This window comes from Nuphar pumila, chromosome 13 (assembly GCF_984573655.1).
Source record: "Nuphar pumila chromosome 13, dmNupPumi1.hap1.1, whole genome shotgun sequence".
Taxonomy (NCBI): Eukaryota; Viridiplantae; Streptophyta; class Magnoliopsida; order Nymphaeales; family Nymphaeaceae; genus Nuphar; species Nuphar pumila.
Genome location: NC_143261.1, coordinates 103,266,593 through 103,287,343, shown reverse-complemented (window position 1 = coordinate 103,287,343; position 20,751 = coordinate 103,266,593). Strand labels below are relative to the sequence as shown.

At 40.0% G+C, this 20,751-nt stretch overlaps 1 protein-coding gene across 1 annotated transcript in view; it reads left to right on the top strand.

Annotated features, from left to right (window-relative positions):
- LOC149819555 (U-box domain-containing protein 13-like) overlaps positions 1 to 17,178 on the top strand; it is a 61,982-nt gene extending 44,804 nt beyond the window's left edge. Inside the window, exons 3-5 of the mRNA XM_089985731.1 lie at positions 14,572 to 14,688; positions 14,767 to 15,273; positions 15,711 to 17,178. Of these exons, the coding sequence (XP_089841857.1) occupies positions 14,572 to 14,688; positions 14,767 to 15,273; positions 15,711 to 16,796 (1,710 nt within the window). The 3' untranslated portion in view covers positions 16,797 to 17,178. The remainder of the gene's footprint in view (positions 1 to 14,571; positions 14,689 to 14,766; positions 15,274 to 15,710) is intronic.
- The last annotated feature ends 3,573 nt before the right edge of the window (positions 17,179 to 20,751 follow it).

Sequence of the window (20,751 nt, the reverse complement as noted above, 5' to 3'; positions counted from 1 at the left end):
CTGAAGCTTTTCACCCTGACAAACTTTTGATGGCCCTAAAAATCTCGTCTTCAGAGAACTTCATTTGCATAGATCTGGCTTGATCTTATTGAATCGACCCAACAAAAAACAGGACCAATGACACCCTCCGCGGTAAGCGAAACCGAGTATAAATCTTTAAAATTCTGAGTGACAGCTGAAATAACGTGTTGATTAAAGTACGAAACACTCCCAATGGTGATTGATGGAACGACATTCCTCCTATGACGATGAGAAACATATGAGTAGAAAAATTTAGTATTACCGCTTACTGCTTGCACCGCTTATCGTTTGCACTAGTTAACCGTTTGCACTACTTACCCGTTTGTACTGCTTATCTGTTTAACTGCATATATGCTTTAAACTGCATAACCTGCTGAATTAAATGTACTTAATTCAATTTCATGTAGTCTCTCTTGTGCAACTACTAGTTTTTCGTGAAACTAACCCATTCTATGGGTACATGTGATGATTAGGTACACCACGGGCGATGGCGTGATTGCAAGATGACTTCAAGACTTCTTCTTCCTGCTCTTAGCTCACGTCCTGGACGTTTTGGGTTTGTAACGGATTTTATGAGTTTTGGTTCTTTTAGCTAACGTGCCCAAAGTTGTCAGCTTGCCTTCTGAATTAACCAGAGAATAGTCTTCCGCTGATTTTATAAAAAAACTCTGAAGGAAAGATTTTCTCTAGTCTCTTGCCTGTTTTCTAAAAGGTTCGCAAGTTTGAAATTTTGGGGCGTTACAAAAACAAAATACTTTATAGATCCTTTAGTCATTACATAAGCAAAATCCCAGCGATGCTGGTGTACAACAAAAAAGAACTTATCCGTACTGGAGTTCGCAGACTCCCTTACAAAAACTGAACAAAATTGAGCAAGCACTATCTCCCTCCTAAGGACGCTCAAATTTCGAAGGTACTCCCTCTTATTTCCTGTGCGCCTAAACCTACGTTTAGGGGTGAAAGGGAGTGACTCATCGTCGGGAACCTCTACTTCGTACATCGACATTGAAGGCGTGTAGTCAAGTGAGCCCGAACCGCTCGTAGTCGAATCTGAAATGTTGATTGAAGAATCAACAACATATATTGGGGGTGCAGGGCCCTCCTGGATCACTGGGGGCAATGGCTGCTCGAGGACAGCCAAGGGTAGATCTAGCATATTCAGGTCTGGGATGACAACTTCAGCACAATCTTGGGCCGCAAAAGCCTTATCGTGCTCCTCTTTAAGGAGACAAGAGTCTAGGGTGTGCCCCAAATCTCCACATAAGACACACTCCACTGGGACCTCAATAGGACTATCACTCTCCGATGCTTCTGGTGTGGCCTGTCGATTCACTTGAACTTGCGTAGGTGTATACCCACCTATCCAAGCATAGACCGAAGACCACGTTGCTGCCAACGATATCTAGAAGTCTGACGGTAGCGGACTACCCGTCTCGTCCGTAAAGGTCGGTGGGGGTGGGCGGCTAGCCCAGTAATCCTCACAAGACACCCTACGTCCTCCCCTTTCTGCAAAGAGGCCCCTACCTCTTACCGAACGAGCACGCATTCTACGTGCACCTCTGCCGTGACAACCACTAGGACCAGCTGACAGATCCATCAGACAAGAGTACCGATCCAAGCAAAAACAATACTTTAATTTATCAAATTCAAAATTAAATGATAACAAAGGCCTACTTACAGTGCGATGGAATGCCCGATGGTCGAGGCTCAACCTTTCTCAACCTGGCTCTGATACCAAAAGTTGTAATGCCCCAAAAGTTTGACTTAAGACAATAAAATTTGAATGAAAATTCTTTTGAAGATCAGAGTTTGCAGCTAAGATAGTTAGTGAGACAAAGGTTTTCAAATAAAGTACAAATCCAAACTTCTGAGTACGTTAGCCAAAAGATCTAGCAAAAACACATTTTCTAACTGAGCCAAACAGTGAACAAAAAAGATAGAAAATATCTTATCAGTAAAAAGGTTTAGTTTGTACAGAACAGTGGGGTCATCCACCCCAACAACAAAAGTACAAAACTCAAAGCGAAGTAGCCAGAATGCTGACAAGAAACATGAGGCTTCGATCATGTAGCATTGCACCGCCGCCTATAAAGAGAGCCTACCTGTCACCTACACCCATAAAAAATGGGGTCACTCCTGTGAAAACTGGTAGGTGCGCAAAAAAAACAAGAAGAAGAACAACTAATCTAAAGCATGCTCATATCTAAGCAGATAGACTGGTGCAACGGGCAAAAAGCAAGTGACTAGCCAAGATTGTAGCAAAGCTAACATAAGTATCATTATGAGCATAACCAGTAGCAAGGTAAAACATGCAGTCAAGCTCAAGAGCAAAGAACTGTTGAGACATCACCAACGTGCCAATCTAATAATACTGTGAGCATGCCATGTTTTGTTCTGATTTTTAACTGACCATTGTCGGTACACACAATGTATGAAACGTAGAAACAACCAAGATCAATTCGGGGGTATATTATACTATGTATTTTATTATACCCCGAATGACTGATTGAGTCCGTTCCTAAGGGGACGACCAGTGGCCAAGAGAGTAAGTCCCCAAAGGCAAACATGGCCTAATGATGCATCCAACTTTTGCAGAAGTGTCGGGCGACTACCACCTAGGATGCTTACGGTAGCCCCATTTCCCCTACCTCCGACGACTGAGGAGGCCAGACCTTTACCCGTAATAGTCATTAATGACCTGTTCATCGGAGTCTTTGTACCATCCATCCTCTCCCTTGATGAACTATCCCGAACAAGTACGGCGAGGGTTTTTTCTTCATCATCGCCTTGTTCTATATGCCCTGGTCTATTCGACCCACTCGAGCATTTTGCCTGTGAAGGCACATGATTATCATTTAGTGAAGTGTCCACAATTATGCTCTATCACATACCATGAGGTTTATCCACCTCGTGCTATTCATCGTAGCATCACATATCATCGCCAAGGGATGCGACCACGTTGATAGCCAAGGGCCATAAAGAGGCACCCAAAACAAGCTCAAACCTATCAACATTCTCGAGAGAAACCTGAGCAATAGAAACAATAGCATAATCACAATTTACATGGCACATGCAAGAAATAAAACAATAAGAGCGTAAACAAGCAAGTCAAGAACAAGGCCAAGACGCATAAAGCGCGGAGCAACAGAAAGTAAAGTGCTGAAAAGTAAACAGCCAAGGCGCATAAAGCGCGGGGCGAAAAAAAGTAAGTGTTGAAAAGTAAACAGCCAAGGCACATAAAGCGTGGGGCGACAAAAAGTAAGTTTTAAAAAGTAAACACCCAAGGCGCATTAAGCGCGAGGCGACAAAAAGTAAAGTACTGAAAAGTAAACAGGACAAGGATCGCGAAACCACGTTCTTGAGTTAAAAGACAAAAAGTAAAGCCTAGGCATATAAAGTGCGACGACAACAGAAAGTAAAGTGCTGAATAGATAAAGATGACAAGGATTACGAAACCGCGTCCTTGAGTTAAAGAACGTACATATATAAATTATATGTATACGTATATAATCGTCTTCTTGTTCGATTATCTTTCTTTAGTTTAGTTTTGTTCATACAAGGTCCTTTTACGCAACTTTCCCCTACCTTGGGGGGTTGCGAGTTCCTGGACGCCTGCGGGCGTAAGTGCGAACGATCTTGGGCCATGGGACACGAGTGCACTCTGTCATGCAACCGGCAATCGTAAAAAGGTTAGCGTGAAAGCAAAAGTCAAAAAACGGGTTCGGTTAATACCTGCAACGGTACCGGACCACCCAGACAGGAGCTCCCTACGAGAAGACAGTGGAGGGAGCACGATGAGGGGGAGAGGAGAAGCAGAGCCTCCTGTCAACAAGAAAGAAGAGACAGGAGGAATGAAGCCCCCTGTCGACACAACAGATGGCAAGGGGAGTCCCCTGCCCTGCCAGCAACTAAAGAGGGACAGGGGGGAACAGAGTTCCCTGTTGAACAATAGATGGCAGGGGGCTCTGCCCCTCCTGCCGACAAACGAAGAACATACAGGGGGAACAGATACCCCTGTCGAACAACAGGTGGCAGGGGGCTCCGCCCCCCTGCCGACAACCAAAAAGGGACAGGGGGAACAGAGCCCCTTGTCAAAACAAGAGGTGGTAGGGGGCTTCGCCCCCTGCCGGCGAACCAAGAGGGACCGGGGGACTGAGCCCCCTTTCAAAACAAGAGGTGGCAGGGGGCTTCGCCTCCCTACCGGCAAACACAGGGGGACGAAGCCCCCTGTCAAAGCAAGACAGATGGCAGGGGGCTTCGCTTCCCTGCCGGCAAAGGAAGAGGAAACAGGAGGAGTAGAGTCCCCCTGTCGACACAGTGAATCTGCAGGGGGATCCACCCCCTTGCCGGCACGAAAAAGGGAACAGGGGGAGCGGAGTCCCCCTGTCGACAAAGGGAATGGCAGGGGGAGCGGAACGCCCTGCTGACACGGCGACACGAGAAAGAGGGGTTTTACCTGGGGGCTACCGGCGATGACTCCGGTGTCATCGGTAGGTGCAAAGGCAAAAGGGGTGGCGGTGTGGACGTTGCCCGAGGTCGTTGAATTGTAATGTGGAGGCGGTGGGTCGCTGGCGTCCACGCTTCAGAGAAAGGAAGGAGGGTGGTCGGCGGCTTCAGTCGCCGATGCTTCCCTCAGAGGGTGAGATGGTCGACGGTGGCATTCGCCGGCAACTGCGGCCACAGGGAACGAGAGGAGGAAGAATGCGGGAGGCGCAGAGACGAGAGAGAACGGGCGAGGGCATTAGCCCCTTGCCCGAGGCGCCTGTGCCTTTTTAAAAGGCACAGGCTTCTCGAATACTCGAGAAGCCGGATCCGACACCACAGATCGACCGAGGCACGTGTCCGACACATGCCTAGCGCCTGTCCGACACGTGTCTGACTCGATTTTTTTTAAGTGGGCTTTACACATATTGTGTAATATAAATAAATGTCTAAGCTACAGTTTGGTTGGTGGATTTTATCATATATATTCCTAATTGAGGTCTGAAAATTTTGGAAATAAAAAAACAATGCACGAAATTTTTTGGAAATAAATCATAACAGATATGAATTGGATTCTCATTCAAGCATGAGTATGCCTTTTTTTTTGGGCCTATATGGATGATGGAGTTCAGAAATATACACAGTTTGATGGATTTGGTTTAATATGTTGCCCTAAAACAGGTTTGAGAGACAGAAAAGTGAACTGATGTATAACTAACTTGACATTCATTTTGCATATGATTTTTGTTTTAGGCACACATCACTGTTCAGATTTGGGTTTGGTGGCTCAAGTTGAACTGAACAGCAATTGGATGTTCAACTATGAAACAAGTTGAGCAAGAAGCACTTTGCACATACTCTGTCTGGATTTATGATATTTTAGGATCAGGTTTAATATAGAAAAGAACAAAGTTAGACGCATGTTTTGTACTAAAGATTCTTGTTTCACTTATGATGTATACAAATAATCACATCCATTAGACTGCTATGACGATTTATATGTACTTTGTGTATCTAATTATGCATGTGCTTCTGTATAGGTATAAAATTAAACAATATCGTTGTTACACATATAGTAAGTAGTAATCCTTTTCTTGTTTTTATCTGATTATAAGGTGAATATGACATAAAATACACAGTACATTAGCTTAGTGCATGTTTATGCCATCCATACATGCATAAGCATATTTTATCTAAGAAATGGTGCTTAAAAAGGAATCACTAGGGACAAATGTAAACTTTACATTTCATGTCTGCAAAATTATGTAATGTCGTTTTAGGGTATAGGAAAGTATGTTGATCATTCTTCACTTGACCCCTCTAACTCCTCTTGTCAGCAATAGCTGTCTTGTGTGATTGAGCCTCATTTTTCGTTAAGATATAATATACTAATTGCTAATCGTGTCTTCCTGTTCTCTTGATTTGATATGGTATCACCCCTGAGAAGCAGAAAAGTGATTTCTTTTTTCTTTTTTTTGGCAAACACTTTAATAGAAGCTGATATCAATAAAAGGCTTATCATGAGGTTATAATATTTCCAATTGTATAATATTTCCAATTGTATAAAGATTTTTTGATGGGAACCTGTTATACTAATTTGTACAATGACAAGCGAGTTTATAGAAGAAACGATAGGATTTTTTTGAGTATTTTGAAATGTGTTTCTTTAATAAATTCAAGTATTTTGAAACGAGTTTCTGTAGCAGATCTACTTATTCTTTTGATTGAAAAGATAAGAGACATTTCATCATGAGTTTTTTAAACATTTACAAATATTCATCAATTTTTGACAACTTTAGAGAAATTATTTGAATTTCACAAAATCTTCATAACATTGGAAATTGAGAATGTTGGTAGAGAAATGGTTTTGAAGGAATGAAATTTCTGAAACAATAAAAAAACTTTTGATTTGTGCTTCATGAAAAATATCCAAGTATAGCGTGAGTAACCATCAACGAAAATAAGGTAATATTTACTGCCAGAAAGAGAAGCAATTGGGGCAGGACCCCAGGCATCAGAACATATTAAAAAAGGTGAATAGTGTTTCAGGTCTGGATCCTGTACCAGACTCGAAACACTCATGTATAAGCTCAGACCCGAGTTCATTCATGCATAAGCCTGTATTTTTATTTGTATCCGGGTTCGGATATTACACCAGACCCGATCCGACTCACAATGTACACTTAAGTGTATTAATACAACCATTAGGTCACGATTTCTATATGAAGAAATCATGACAGCCGTAATCGACATTTTGGGTTCTCTCTCTCTCTCTTCTCAATACAGGTACAAATGAAAAACTTTCATGGTATCAGAGCGTAGATCCCCTAAAGGCTGAAAAGGAATTTCGGCAGAGTCGACGATCTGAAAATCCAAGGTTCTTCGTTCCTCTCTTACTCCCCTTGTCTATCTTTTTTTCCCCTCTTTTCTGAAGTCCCCTGTGTTCTCACACCTCGCGTGGGACTACTTCTGTCCATCTGTGATTCACGTGAAATCCATTCACGAGAACCCAAATCGTGAAAAAGGGGGGCTACAGGATTCCAAGTGTACAGATTCACGTGAAAGGGATTTTAGGTGAATCGATTCACGTGAACCCATTCACGAGAATCACTGTTATCCATTGTTTCATCATCTTTTGCTTTTTGCCCTATCTTTCAAAATCTATATCTACATATTCGAATGCTACAGTTTTATGTTTTCCCATGATTTCTCATTGCTTCGCTGTGCAATCTATCATTTGATTACTCATTTCTACATTTGTCAAAAAGGGAGAGGTATATTTAATGTGTGAAGGTGTTTTTCACACCGTCGTTGAATATCAGTTTTCACAAGTTGAACATCAGTTCCTGCATCCTCTGATTCTGACAATTTACGACCTTCTGTTAAAAAAAAAAGGTTTAAAATTTTTCATGAATAGTCTTGTTGATTCTTATTCTCAATGGATCCTTATCATACTCAATCAAACCTTTCTTCAAGTTTTCTCAACCAGCTTGTTTCTTCAAGTTAAATAGTTCAAATTTCTTGATTTGGAAGAGACAAATTATTCCTTTCGTAAGGAGTCAAGGCCTCTTAGGTCACCTGGATGGAACCACTTCAGTCCCACCAGAATTTGTCCCGAGAGAAGAAAAAGATGATAAAGGGGCGAGTTTAATCGTGTATGTCAAAAATGTTGAATTTTTCAATTGGGAAAGAAAAGATCAATCGGTTGTTGCATACATCACATCAACTTTGTCTCAAGAGATTCTCGTTGCCATTCCTGACAACTGTACAACGCTACAACTCTGGGAATGACTAATTCAAACGTATTCGCAGGTTTCTCAAACAAGAGTTGTTTTTCTAAAAAGGGAATATTTGAACATGATAAAGATCATCACAGACCAACTTGCAGTTATAGGGTGTGTCGTTAGTGATAATGACATGGTACAACAAACTCTGAGTGGATTGAGATCTGACTACAATATGATAGTTACTTCACTATTGTGCCTTCCTGTTCTTCTTACCTTCGATGAGCTACGAGCCAAATTGATCCAGTATGAAATGAGTCTGAAGGGATTCTCTGAAGAAACTCATAATCATCCAAATACTCAAGAAGTTTTGACCACAGGAGTGACTTATGGTAGAGGACGAGGACGAGGAGGACAAGGGCGAAGTGGACACGGAGGGCGTGGTTTGCTTCCCACTCCAAACATGTTAACTCATGCGCAGAGACCAAGACCCATTCCTACTTGCTTCCTTTGTAACAAGAAGGGGCATATCAAGGCGAATTGTTGGCATAATCCAGAGAATAAAGGAAAGGGTCCACAGACAGAAACCAAAAGAAAGTTCTCAAATACCAGAGACAGTGGAGAGATTAAAGAATTGTTGATATCTGCCTTGTCAGAGTTAAAATTGAAGCAGAGTGATGAAGGCATATGGTTTGTCGATTCAGGGGCATCAACTCATGTAACCGGCGATACAGGTAAAATTTCTAACCCTATTTCTTATTTCGGAAAAAGTAAGATTGTTACTGGAGACGGATCCCACCATCCTGTTTCTCATGTTGGAAAGACTGTCATTCCCATGTCACATTCCTCTCTTACTCTTTCTGACGTTCTTCATGCTCCTGACATTAAGAAAAATATTGTCTCCGTCTCCAAACTTATTGATGATAATAATGCTTCAGTTGAATTCACTCCCTTCTCTGTGCAGGTCAATGACCTACGCACGAGGGAAACATTCGCTGAAGGAAAGAGACAAGGCAACATGTATGTCTTTGAAGAAGCTCCATGTCATGATGTTCGCCCTTCTCACCTGATTTCAAAGCCTTCATCAGAGTCGTGTTCATCCTCTTCTGCCAGTGTTTTTAGTATCTCTGAATGTAATAAGTCATTCTTATGGCATAGTAGGTTAGGACATTGTGGGAGTCATTTCATTGAGAAACTTGTTTCTAATAATCTCATTCCAAAAGAAAGTCTTAATGGGGATGAGAGCAGTCATAAATGTTCTAGTTGTCTTTCATGCAAGAGTCATGTATTGCCTTTCTATTCCATTAATAAGAGAGCTGCAAAACCTTTTGAGATTATTTGTTCTGATGTGTGGAGACCCGCCCCAATTGTCTCCGGGTCTGGAAACAGATATTATCTAATCTTTGTTGATAGTTATTCTCGATACACTTGGATATATTTCATAAAGAATAAGTCAGAAGTCTTCTCTTTGTTTCAAAATTTCCTTTCCTTGGTCAAAAACCAATTTTCTGAGTCCATTCAATTTTTCCAATGTGATGGAGGTGGGGAATTTTCATCCTGTGATTTTATTTCTTTTCTTCGAAATAACGGAATAGGAAGAAGGGTGTCATGCCCTCACACTCCTCAACAAAATGGGATTGCTGAACGAAAACATAGACATATCGTTGAAAGTGCCATGAGTATGCTTCATGACAACAATCTTCCCATCAACCTATGGATAGAAGCTTTTCATTCTACCGTGCATGTGATAAATAGATTGCCAATGGTCGTTCTGGAAAATAAGTCTCTTTATCACTGCTTCTTTGGAGCTCATCCTAGTTATCATGATCTGCGTGTTTTTTGGATGTGTTTGCTATGTGCATATTGATCGGTCCCTGAGAAACAAGTTTCATGACAAAGCCCAGAAATGTAGGTTTGTGGGATACGCATATGGCTACAAAGGATATAGGTGTTATGATCCCACCAACAAACGTATCAGAATCTCAAGAAATGTTGTCTTTGATGAACAAAATTTTGATGACAAAGCTGATGCAACGAATATACCAACTGAAGTTTACTATCCTTGGTTGAGTTCAGAACTTTTTGCTGACTCCAGTGAAGCATGTTCATCAGATTGCGTGCAGCAAGAAGAAGAGATGTTTGAAAACACTGAGACGTCGGGGCCACAGAATTCAGAAAAAGTACCGGGCAGATACAAAGGCATTGTCTATTCTGGACAGAGACCGACAACATCAAGCCATTCAGATCATGTCTCAGTCAGCAATCCGACTCCTTCCGCATACGACATCCCATTGCCTGGTGGGTTAGCTATAACAACTTTTCCTTGGATCTTCAACTTTTTTTAACTGCTCTCAATAAGGAAGATGAGCCCACTATGTACTACCAGGCAGCCACTTCTATCAAGTGGGTAGAAGCCATGAATGATGAAATGCAAGCTTTGCATGAATGCGGAACTTGGGAAGTTGTTCCCAGACCACCTGACAAAAATGTTGTCGGATGTAAATGGGTCTACAAGATAAAGTACAAGCCAAATGGAACCATTGAATGATACAAGGCAAGGCTCGTGGCAAAAGGATTCACTCAAGAAGCAGGGCACTTTTAGTCCGGTTGTAAGAATGAGAACAATTCGGATTATTATTTCTCTGGCTGTTGAACATGGATGAAAGTTGACTCAACTTGATGTAAAAAATGCTTTCTTGCATGGGGACTTGAAGGAGGAAGTGTACATGGAGCAACCCTCTGGATATCAAGAACAAAATTGTAAAACTCATGTGTGCAGGTTAAAGAGAGCTATCTATGGTCTGAAGCAAGCATCTCGCTCTTGGTTTGATAGCTTCTCACTAGATATTCAGAAACATGGATTTTCATGTTCCATGCTGAACCACTCATTGTTTATTTTCAGAAGTCAGACTGTGACCACTCTGTTATTAATTTATGTTGATGATATTGTTATCACAGGAAACTCTGCGGCCCACATCTAAGAAGTAAAAGACTTACTAGGTCAGAAGTTCAAAATGAAAGATCTTGGAGCTTTGCGCTATTTTCTTGGTGTAGAAGTTGATAATCAGGCTCATGGCTTGACACTCACTCAGCACAAGTACACCGTAGATGTTCTCAGCAAGGCAAGCATGAAAGCCTGCAAACCTCTGGGAACTTCGAGTGTGCTTCATCAAAAACTTAGCGCTCATGATGGAGATTTGTGTGATGACCCCACCAGGTATCGAAGCATAATAGGAATGTTACAGTACCTCACATTCACTAGACCTGATATTGTTTATTCAGTCAATCAAGTATCTCAATTTATGCATGCGCCACGTACTGAACATATGGAAGCCGTCAAGAGGATCCTTAGATATCTGAAAGGGACTATTGGGGATGGATTGACATACTCACCACAACCATATGGCAAAGATGAGCATAGACTCACTGTATATTATGATGCAGACTAGGCAGGAGATCCTGATGAACGAAGATCTACATTAGGATATTGTGCCTTCATTGGAAGAAATTTAGTCTCTTGGGGCAGTAGAAAACAAAAGGCTATCGCTAGATCAAGTACTGAGGCTGAGTATAGATCTATGGCTGTTGCTACTGCCGAAGTCACATGGATCAGACATCTACTGACTGAAGTAGGAGAAAAGATCTCCCACACTATCTTGCTATGTGACAACCAAAGTGCTATAAACATGTCATTCAATCAAGTACATCACAGTCGTGCTAAGCACATTGAGATTGACCAACACTTTGTGAAACAGAAAGTTGAAGAAAAAGAGATTGAGCGTATGTTCGTCAATACTGAAAGCCAAGTTGCGGACCTATTTACGAAAGGGTTAACAAAGGATCGTTTTTGGATGCTTAAAGGCAAGTTGTGCATGGTCCATAACCATGATCAACTTGAGGGGGGGGGGGTGAAAAAGGTGAATAGTGTTTCAGGTCTGGATCCTGTACCAGACTCGAAACACTCATGTATAAGCCCAGACCCGAGTTCATTCATGCATAAGCCTGTATTTTTATTTGTATCCGGGTTCGGATATTACACCAGACCTGACCCGACTCACAATGTACACTTAAGTGTATTAATACAGTCATTAGGTCACGATTTCTGTATGAAGAAATCGTGACAGCCGTAATCGACATTTTGGGTTCTCTCTCTCTCTCTCTGTCTCTTCTCAATATAGGTACAAATGAAAAACTTTCACATATGACCTCAAAGGGTCTTGAAGCTCTCTTATTAATGGAATTGAATGGCAAAACACGACTCTTACATAAATGACAACTAGAACACTTTATATCAATGACTTCTGAACTCAGACTGGACTTAGGAATGAGATTATTCGAGACAAGTTTTTCAATAAAATAACGACCACAATGGCCCAGACGACTATGCCAAAGTCTTGGCTTATTACATTCAGAAATGGCAAACACAAACTCAGAAGGAGCGAGAAATTGATGTTGGTGAGGCTTCAAGGATGAATAGTCAGAATGAACAGAGGAAAGATCTTCTTGAAAGATGTACATGTTGCCCCATCTTTTTCCCTCAGTGAATGTCTTCCTCGTGCGAAGATCTTTAACATAAACAGAAGAGGGAGTAAATTCAACTAAAGCATTAACATCATCAAGTTTTGAGACATAAACAATGTTCTTCTGAATATTAGGAGCATGAATAACATTTGGAAGATTAAGAGAGGACTTGGACATGGGTATAATGACATTTCCAATATGTGAGATGGAATGATTAGAACCATCTCCCGTGACTATGCTATTCTTACCAACATAAGGAGTGAGATTCAAGAGTTTACCCGCATCACTCGTGACATGAGCCGTTGCTTCGGAGTCAACGTACCAAATGCCTTTATCATTTTGCTTCATATTCAAGGCTGCCAAGGCTGCCAACAACAACTCTTTTACTTTTCCATCCCTCCTAACCTCTGCTTGTGGAGCTTTTCCCTTGTTTTGAGGGTTGAATCAGTAATTTGCTTTAATGTGCCCTTTCTTATTACATAAAAAGCATGTGAGAATGGGCCTTTGTCCTTGTATATTGGGCGTTGGAAGTATACCACGACCTCCAAAGGTATTTCTCCCTTGGCCTCCCTTTCCTCGAAAGAAATTTCCTCTACCTCTACCTCTACCATAAGTCATTCCCGTGGCCAACACATCTTGGGTTCCTGAATGTCCTTGAATGTCTTCAGAAGATCCTTTCAGAATCATTTCATATTGCAATATTTTGGCACAAAGGTCTTCAAACTTTGGAAGTTTTGGTAAACATAATAAAGTCGTCGTCATAACATGATAATCTGACCCCAACCCACTCAAGGTTTGTTGTACCTTATCATTTTCACTGACGAGACACCCCACAATAGCCAACTGATCCGTGATGCCTTTCATTTTGTTCAGGTATTCCATAATAGACATGAAATCTTTCTTCAATATTTAAAATTCTCGCTTGAGAAACATGATTCTTGCCTAAGAGATCTATGAATATGTCTGAACTAGCTTGTCCCACAGCTCTTTGTGCTAACAATCATCAGGAATGTCTACAAGAACCTCCTGTGAGAGAGTTGAAGTGATGTATGCCACTAACGATTGATCCATTTTCATCCAAGTAACATATTCTGGATTCTTGAGAAGAACAATAGATTGCGCCCCTTTATCGTCCGTCTTTTCCTGCGAAGTGAACTCTGGAGGGGGTGGGACCGATCCATCCAGATGACCAGAGAGGTCCTGACTTCTTATAAACGGAGCAATCTGTCTTTTCCAGGTTAAGAAGTTGGAATTATTCAGTTTTTCAGAGACTAGTTGACCGAGAAAGTTAGAGGAGAGGCCTGACTGCGGATGAGGGGAATCCATTTGAGAGGAAAGTAAATTATGACAGAAATCGGCACAGAGATATGAAAGAAAATTATGACAGAGAATAAAAGCTTGACAGGGAATGAGATAATATTCAGATAGAAAATGAAATAGATGATCGTATATACTATTTCAGAACTGTGTAAGACACACAGTAGATCTGAAATAATATTCAGATATGTGAGGCAAATAATAGAGAGCTCGTGCAGACCGAAGAAACGAGAAAGGATAGATGACCAACAGGTATAAAGAATAAAAGGAATGGAAAGGGAAGCTCGGCTTTTGCGTGATACAGGAGAAAGGGAATCAGATTCACGTGCCTAAGCAAATCACGTGAAGAGTTAGAAAGGAAAACAAGGGGAGAAGGACCAGGTTCACATGACTAGGCAGATCACGTGAGAGGATAGAGCTCGGCTTTGACTTTTGCGTAAAAGGGAAGACAGTTAGAATCAGAATCCACTAAGTGACAGCAGACTGAATATGTTTCAGATCTGTGATAGAAGGAGTAGAAGAGGAAGAATAACTTGACAGAAAAAGAAAAAGGAGAATAACCTGTCGACGAGGAGAGAAAGTCGACTTTTCACGTTGACAGAATGATGCCGAGACAGCTCTTCACACCCAGAAGTCACATATTAGAAAAAGGAGTCCTCACGTTCAGCTGTTTAGGAAAAGAAGGAACAAAATAATGGAAGAAGAGGCTGCAGGAAGAAAAGACGTCAGAGTCTCAATCTGCGTCTATCATTGTATTAATAATATATCGAGTACATAATTTTAGGGTACGAAAATGCCCTCTAGCAACATCTTAAATTACATTACATAGTAACTGGATCTTGACCCGGTTCAGTACATGGATCGGGTCGGGTCCTGTACATACACAAGTTGGGTCCAAGGCCCAATAACGACTTCTTTTCATTCTTTACATGCAACTTTACCAGGCAATTTCACATAGATTACTGGACTGTTGAGCACTCCTTTTGTGTTTATGTTTTCTGTGAAGGTTATGAAGGCAAAGCATATTGCAGATGAGTTACATGAGGTGACATCCCAGTTGGAGCATGCGCTTGGGAGTTTGCCATTTGATCAGCTTGAAATATCTGATGAAGTTCGAGAACAGGTACCGGAACCCAAATACTTCTGTTTTCTTTGTCAACCAAGTACAGTGGATCCAGTTCTTATTCATGTTATGCTTCAGGTTGAACTTGTTCATGCACAACTCAAGAGAGCCAAGGGCAGGAGTTGCAATCTCCCAGATGTAGAACTTCTTGCTGATCTCCATCTTGTTTTAAATGACTCAGAGGTTGATGAAGAGGTGCTGAACAGAATAGAACAAAAGTTACAGCTTACGAGTGTCTCTGAACTTGAGCAGGAGTTTCAAGCTTTGCAGGAGTCTACAGTGGAAAGTTCCAGCGGAGGCAACACTAATGTTACTGAGGTGGAGCGAATGTTGCTAGAGTCTACAGTGGAAAGTTCCAGCAGCAGCAACACTGGTGAGACTGGGGTGGAGCAAATGGTAAAGATATTGGGGAGACTAAAGAAGTTTGTAGTTTTATCGGATAAGCATCCTGCAGATGGGGCTCATGGTGCAAACAGTGAACCTTTAGAGGAAAAGAGGCCAGATTCTCTCACTATTCCTGATGACTTCCGGTGTCCTATATCTCTTGAATTGATGAGGGACCCTGTAATCGTTGCCACTGGACAGGTACTTTGATTTACTTCTTTAAATTTTAAGTACCTTTTGCATTCTTCCTTGGTTTTGGGCTGGGGAATGCTTGCTTAGTGCTTAGTTGAACTGAGATCAAACTCATAATCATGGACCTTAAATGGGTCTGTTCAAGATGGATTAGGGCCTTGCAACCCTTAAAGTTGTCGACCATGTTAAGTTGTAACCATGGTCCTTGATGTTGTTGGGGTCAGTTGGGCTTCTGCAAGTCACCTCGTACCTCAGGAGTCTCAGATATATCAAATCAACATTGATAATTTACCTAGAGCTGCCTAGATTGCCAAAGATACAACTGCATATTATTTGAACTTAGACTTTGACTACTTTCCTGAACTCTGATTATGCTGATTGGGCTCTTTAGTTGCAGACAATGCTTTAGAAAGTGATTATGGTTAATTTTATTTCAATTTTTGCAGACTTATGAGCGGACTTGCATACAGAGATGGATAGATTCAGGTCACAAAACTTGCCCTAAGACGCAGCATACACTCCCTCATTTGGTATTGACTCCAAACTATGTTTTGAGAAGCTTGATCACACAGTGGTGTGAAGCAAATGGAATTGAGCAGCCCAAGAGATCAGGCTGTAGCAGGTCAAGGAAATCAGGTGGACTTGCACAGGAAGTGCCAGGAGATAGAGTTGCAATTGATGCTCTGGTTTGGAAGTTGTCTAATGGTATACAAGAGGAACAGCGATTAGCTGCAGGTGAACTACGCATGCTGTCAAAAAGAAACACTGATAACCGGGTCTGCATTGCTGAGGCAGGGGCAATTCCGCTTCTTGTTAACCTATTGTCTACCAATGACCCAAAAACTCAAGAACATGCAGTTACAGCTATACTGAATCTCTCAATATATGACAATAACAAGGGGGCAATAGTGATGGCAGGGGCAATCCCTGCTGTTGTTGAGGTTCTCAAATCAGGTAGCATGGAATCTAGAGAAAATGCAGCAGCGACACTTTTCAGCTTGTCACTAGTCGACGAGAACAAGATAACCATAGGAGCTTTGGGAGCAATACATGCGCTTGTAGAATTGCTCTGTGAAGGTAGCCCAAGAGGTAAGAAAGATGCAGCAACTGCTCTGTTCAATCTGTGCATCTATCAAGGCAACAAAGCCAGAGCTGTTAGAGCTGGCATTTTGACACCATTGATGAAGTTGCTTGTGGATCCAAGCAGTGGTATGGTTGATGAAGCCCTTGCGGTACTCGCCGTGCTTGCTAGCCATCATGAGGGTAAAGTAGCTATTAGCAAAGCCAATGCTATACCGGTCTTGGTGAACTTGATTCAGAGTGGGCTTCCTCGTAACAAGGAGAATGCTGCTGCTATTCTTCTTGCCCTGTGCAAGAAAGATGTGGAGCATCTTGCCATGGTGCAGAGATTGGGTGCTTTCATACCACTGACAGAGCTGGTAAAAAATGGCACGGAGAGAGCAAAGCGGAAGGCAGCTTCTCTTCTAGAACATATGAGTAAGCTGGACCAGCTACAGTCAAGCAACCCATGACAGTGGGAACAAAGGCTCCCAGCATGGTCTTCTGCTGCTTGTGAATGTCTCTTGCTGCTTTGGAACTCCCAGAGAAGATCGTTTTTATTTCTTCTCCTCTTTTACGTTTTTTTTTTGTATGTTTGTCATTGCTCCTTATTTTCAATGTAATTTGGTGTTCTGATGTGAGAAGGGGGAAGGTGGCCTCTATGTTTCACGTCAACATTTTAGTAGTCCAAGTGAACTAGGCTAAAGATTTCACTAGACATTCATTTGTAAGATGGAACAAGGGTTTTTAGGATACTAAACTTGTAATGCTTGATAGGGGAAATAAGCTTTAGCAGTTGCATTGTGGTGCTTGTATTTTACCAATTTTAGTGTAATTCTAACTGGGTTGCCATCACCTTCTGTTTCACATTAATGATCCAGCATTTCTTTTGTAATGAAATTGCAATGAATTTCTTCATTTCAAGTATTGGTTGAAGTACTTGTTGAGCGTTGGTGTCCGGGAGATTGTGGAAATGATATGTAAAGACTAGTTAGATAGCCAATATATTAGCTACCCTTATACCCTCTTAATATAAACACCATGTTCCATCAAATTTTCTTGAATTTTTTGTAGATCAAGACCTAGGGATATGATTTATATGGTTTGTATAGTTTAAAACATGTTTTAGACGATCTGATGGCATTGTATAGGCATATTCTTTTAGGGCTTCATGATTCTTTGAAATTTCATGATTGATAAAAATCATGTTTTAAAATGAAAACCTCTCAAAAGTGCATTCCCTAGTAATGGACCGTGTTGGACGCTAGCAATGGACCATATTGGACGCATCTCTAAAGTGTAGCCAATAGTGACCCAGATAGATATGTTTAGGGTCATAGTCAGTATTTTTATTTTCTACTAACAATTACAAATGTTACTCAATTTTGTCCCCAAACCTTGTTTTGGCTAAGACAATAGAAATATGGCAAAAATGGCCCATTCACTACATAAAATATGTCAAAACATGACCACTTGATTTTTTTTTATGGTTTTACACTTTTTTGGCTAAAAAATCAGATGTTTTGGTCAAAACACTTGTTTAAGTTGTCGCCTAAAAAAATCAAGTGTCGTCTGTTGCTTAGAAAAATCAGGCATCATGTAAGTTATTGCCTGAAAAAAATAAGGCGCCATATAAGTTGTCTCTTGAAAAATCAAACACTTGATTTTCAAGAGGCAAAATGGAAAATGTGTCAAGTAAATAGTAAATTGGCCATATTTATTATATTTTTTAGCCTGTGGCTAGTAATGGTATTTTCAATAAAAGAGAGGGTCATCTACTTCATTGCCCTTTTTTTACCCAAATTATCATTAAGAAAATGATGGCAAAAATGATGTGTTTCTCAAAATGCTTTATAATTTTTGAAATTTGCCTGATGTCCAAGTTCATAATTTTTTTGCTTCAAGAGGATAGTTTTACCCTTTGCACGAGTGGATTTTCTCTAGATATGTGTATTTTCTCCTTAATATGTGCTTTTTCTCCTAAATATGTGAATTTTCTCATAAATATGTGATTTTTCTCTCTAGTTTCACTTGATACATCACTACGCTTTTTAGATCTCTCAGCCTTTCACTAAAAGTTGTATCCACACATTGTTTCTACATAAATTCTGAATTTCATATAAACTATATCGGTATGCTCTTTGGACATTGCAAACTCTCATTAAAAGGTAGATTCACACTTTTTTTGTGTACCTTAAGAAATCCACATTACAAAATCTTCAAACTTTCGCATGCATAAAAATAACTTGTTCATACAATAATTCATTTCATTCATTCAAAAAATGAATCTACTTATACATATATTCTTTCTATTCGTTCAAAAATGAACCTGCTCATATTGTGACATATTCATTTTTTTCATTAAAAAATGAACTTGCTCATACAAAAATGGACTCTTTAAGCAATTAGAAGATATGCATTCTGAATTCTGAAGCACTCTACTTAGGTTCATTTTGACGGACTACATCACATAGGGTTATTAATTGATGAAATAGGGAAAGACTCGACATCATGGGGTTCAATCTTTGCTTCTTAATGTCAATCATATTATTGTTTTTGTCAATAAACACTCTCTTTTCTCAAGTAATTTGTTGAGTCAAAACCATCTCCTCTATAATCTAACTATTGAGCTTGCGAATCTTGCAATCCAACTTAAAACATGCACTTACTCATCCAAGGGCTCATCTCCCACCTCCTTATACTCGCATCCTTCTGCTCACTCTCCACATCTATGGCCTTCTCTTTCGACTAAAAACTATCAATATCATTCACCACCTCAATATCTTCACCTCTTATCATCTCCAAAATCTTCTCCACCTCAGCCATAACATCCTTCCCATGTTGTTTCAACTGTTAATGATATCAAAACCATAGTATCTTGCCCCTCGATTATATCATGGACCCTTAAAAACTCCTCAATAAAGTTTCATCTGGAAATAGTTACAAAAAAAAGACCAAAAATTTTTATCAGGAGAAACAAGGTGGGGCAAAAAGGGTTGGGGACCACAAATGAAACCCTAAAATGCAAAAATATGTCCTAAAATATGAATCATTCATATTTGTGTTTATTTGTTGCTATGGGGCAAAGGGATTGGAGACGAGGTTGTGGTATCCTTCGTATCACCTTCCTAGGTTTAGTCAAAAGGTGAGTTTCATACAAACAATATATATATATATATATATTATTTTATTTTATTTCATTCTAAGCTTTTTTGTTTGTTTGTAGATATGAACAATAACCTTATGCATATTTATCTTTGGTTGTTGCTCAACCTATTGATGGTATTCCACAACAAGAGAACAAGTAACTACTTTGCACGTGTCACTTGTACATGTTGGCTTTGTATATGATTGTTACATAAAAGATTGTGGTATATTTGTCACTTGGGCAGAAACATAAGGCTCAATTTTATGTAGATATATGTTTATATTTCTTGTTTTGTTGTATTCTTGAGATGTAATCTAATTAATTGTTTGCTAATAACATTTTTTCAAATTGATGCAGCAAGTTCCATGAAGTGTATGATAAATTAGTATAAAAAATTGAAGAAAAATAATGAAAAAGAGGCAACCCAAAAGAAAGCAATGGATGAGGCAACGAAACAAAAGGGATAGCAATAAAAAACATCCCTCGCAAGGGAAGCGAAACCTACTACCTTAAAAGGTCCAAAAGCCAAATAACATGATCCAAAAGAGGAGGTGCGAGGGGACCTTGATGGGGAACTTGACATGAAGCAAATATGAATTTTTTTAAGTTGTTGACAACATTGTAATAAGATGTTTTCAATATGTACTTTGTAAATAAAATTACTATATGTGCATTATAAGGTTTAATTTTTAATGATTGAATGAATGAATGAATATATGCATGAGCATATTCATTTTGAATCAATAGAATGAATGTATATATGAGTAGATTTATTTTTTAATGAATGAATTAATAAATATATGTATGAGAAAGTTCATTCTGAATGAATTAATTAAATGAATGTATGAATGCATGAATGTAAATACACATAAGAGTTGCAAACCTCACGCATCAGAATGGAATGATTGTATTAGCAGATTCATTTTTTAATGAAAGGAATGAATCCAATGTATAAAAAAGTTTATTTTTTTATGAATAAATGATTATATAAGCCGGTTCATTTTTTAATGAATGAAATGAATTATAATATATGTATAAAAAGGTTCAATTGGACGACATTTGCATATCAGAATATGCGAACCTCAGGCTATTCACAGCTGAGTACAATCTTTGTAAATACAATACAAACTTCATGAATATAACCTATGAATGTTCTTTAAGTAAATACTCATCGAGTAAGGTCTGCAAATGAACCACTACATTCGCAAAATATCAGTTGTGAATGTCCCCGACTTTCGCACTCTGTGTAACGACCCCAATCCATACCCTTTAAAAATGCA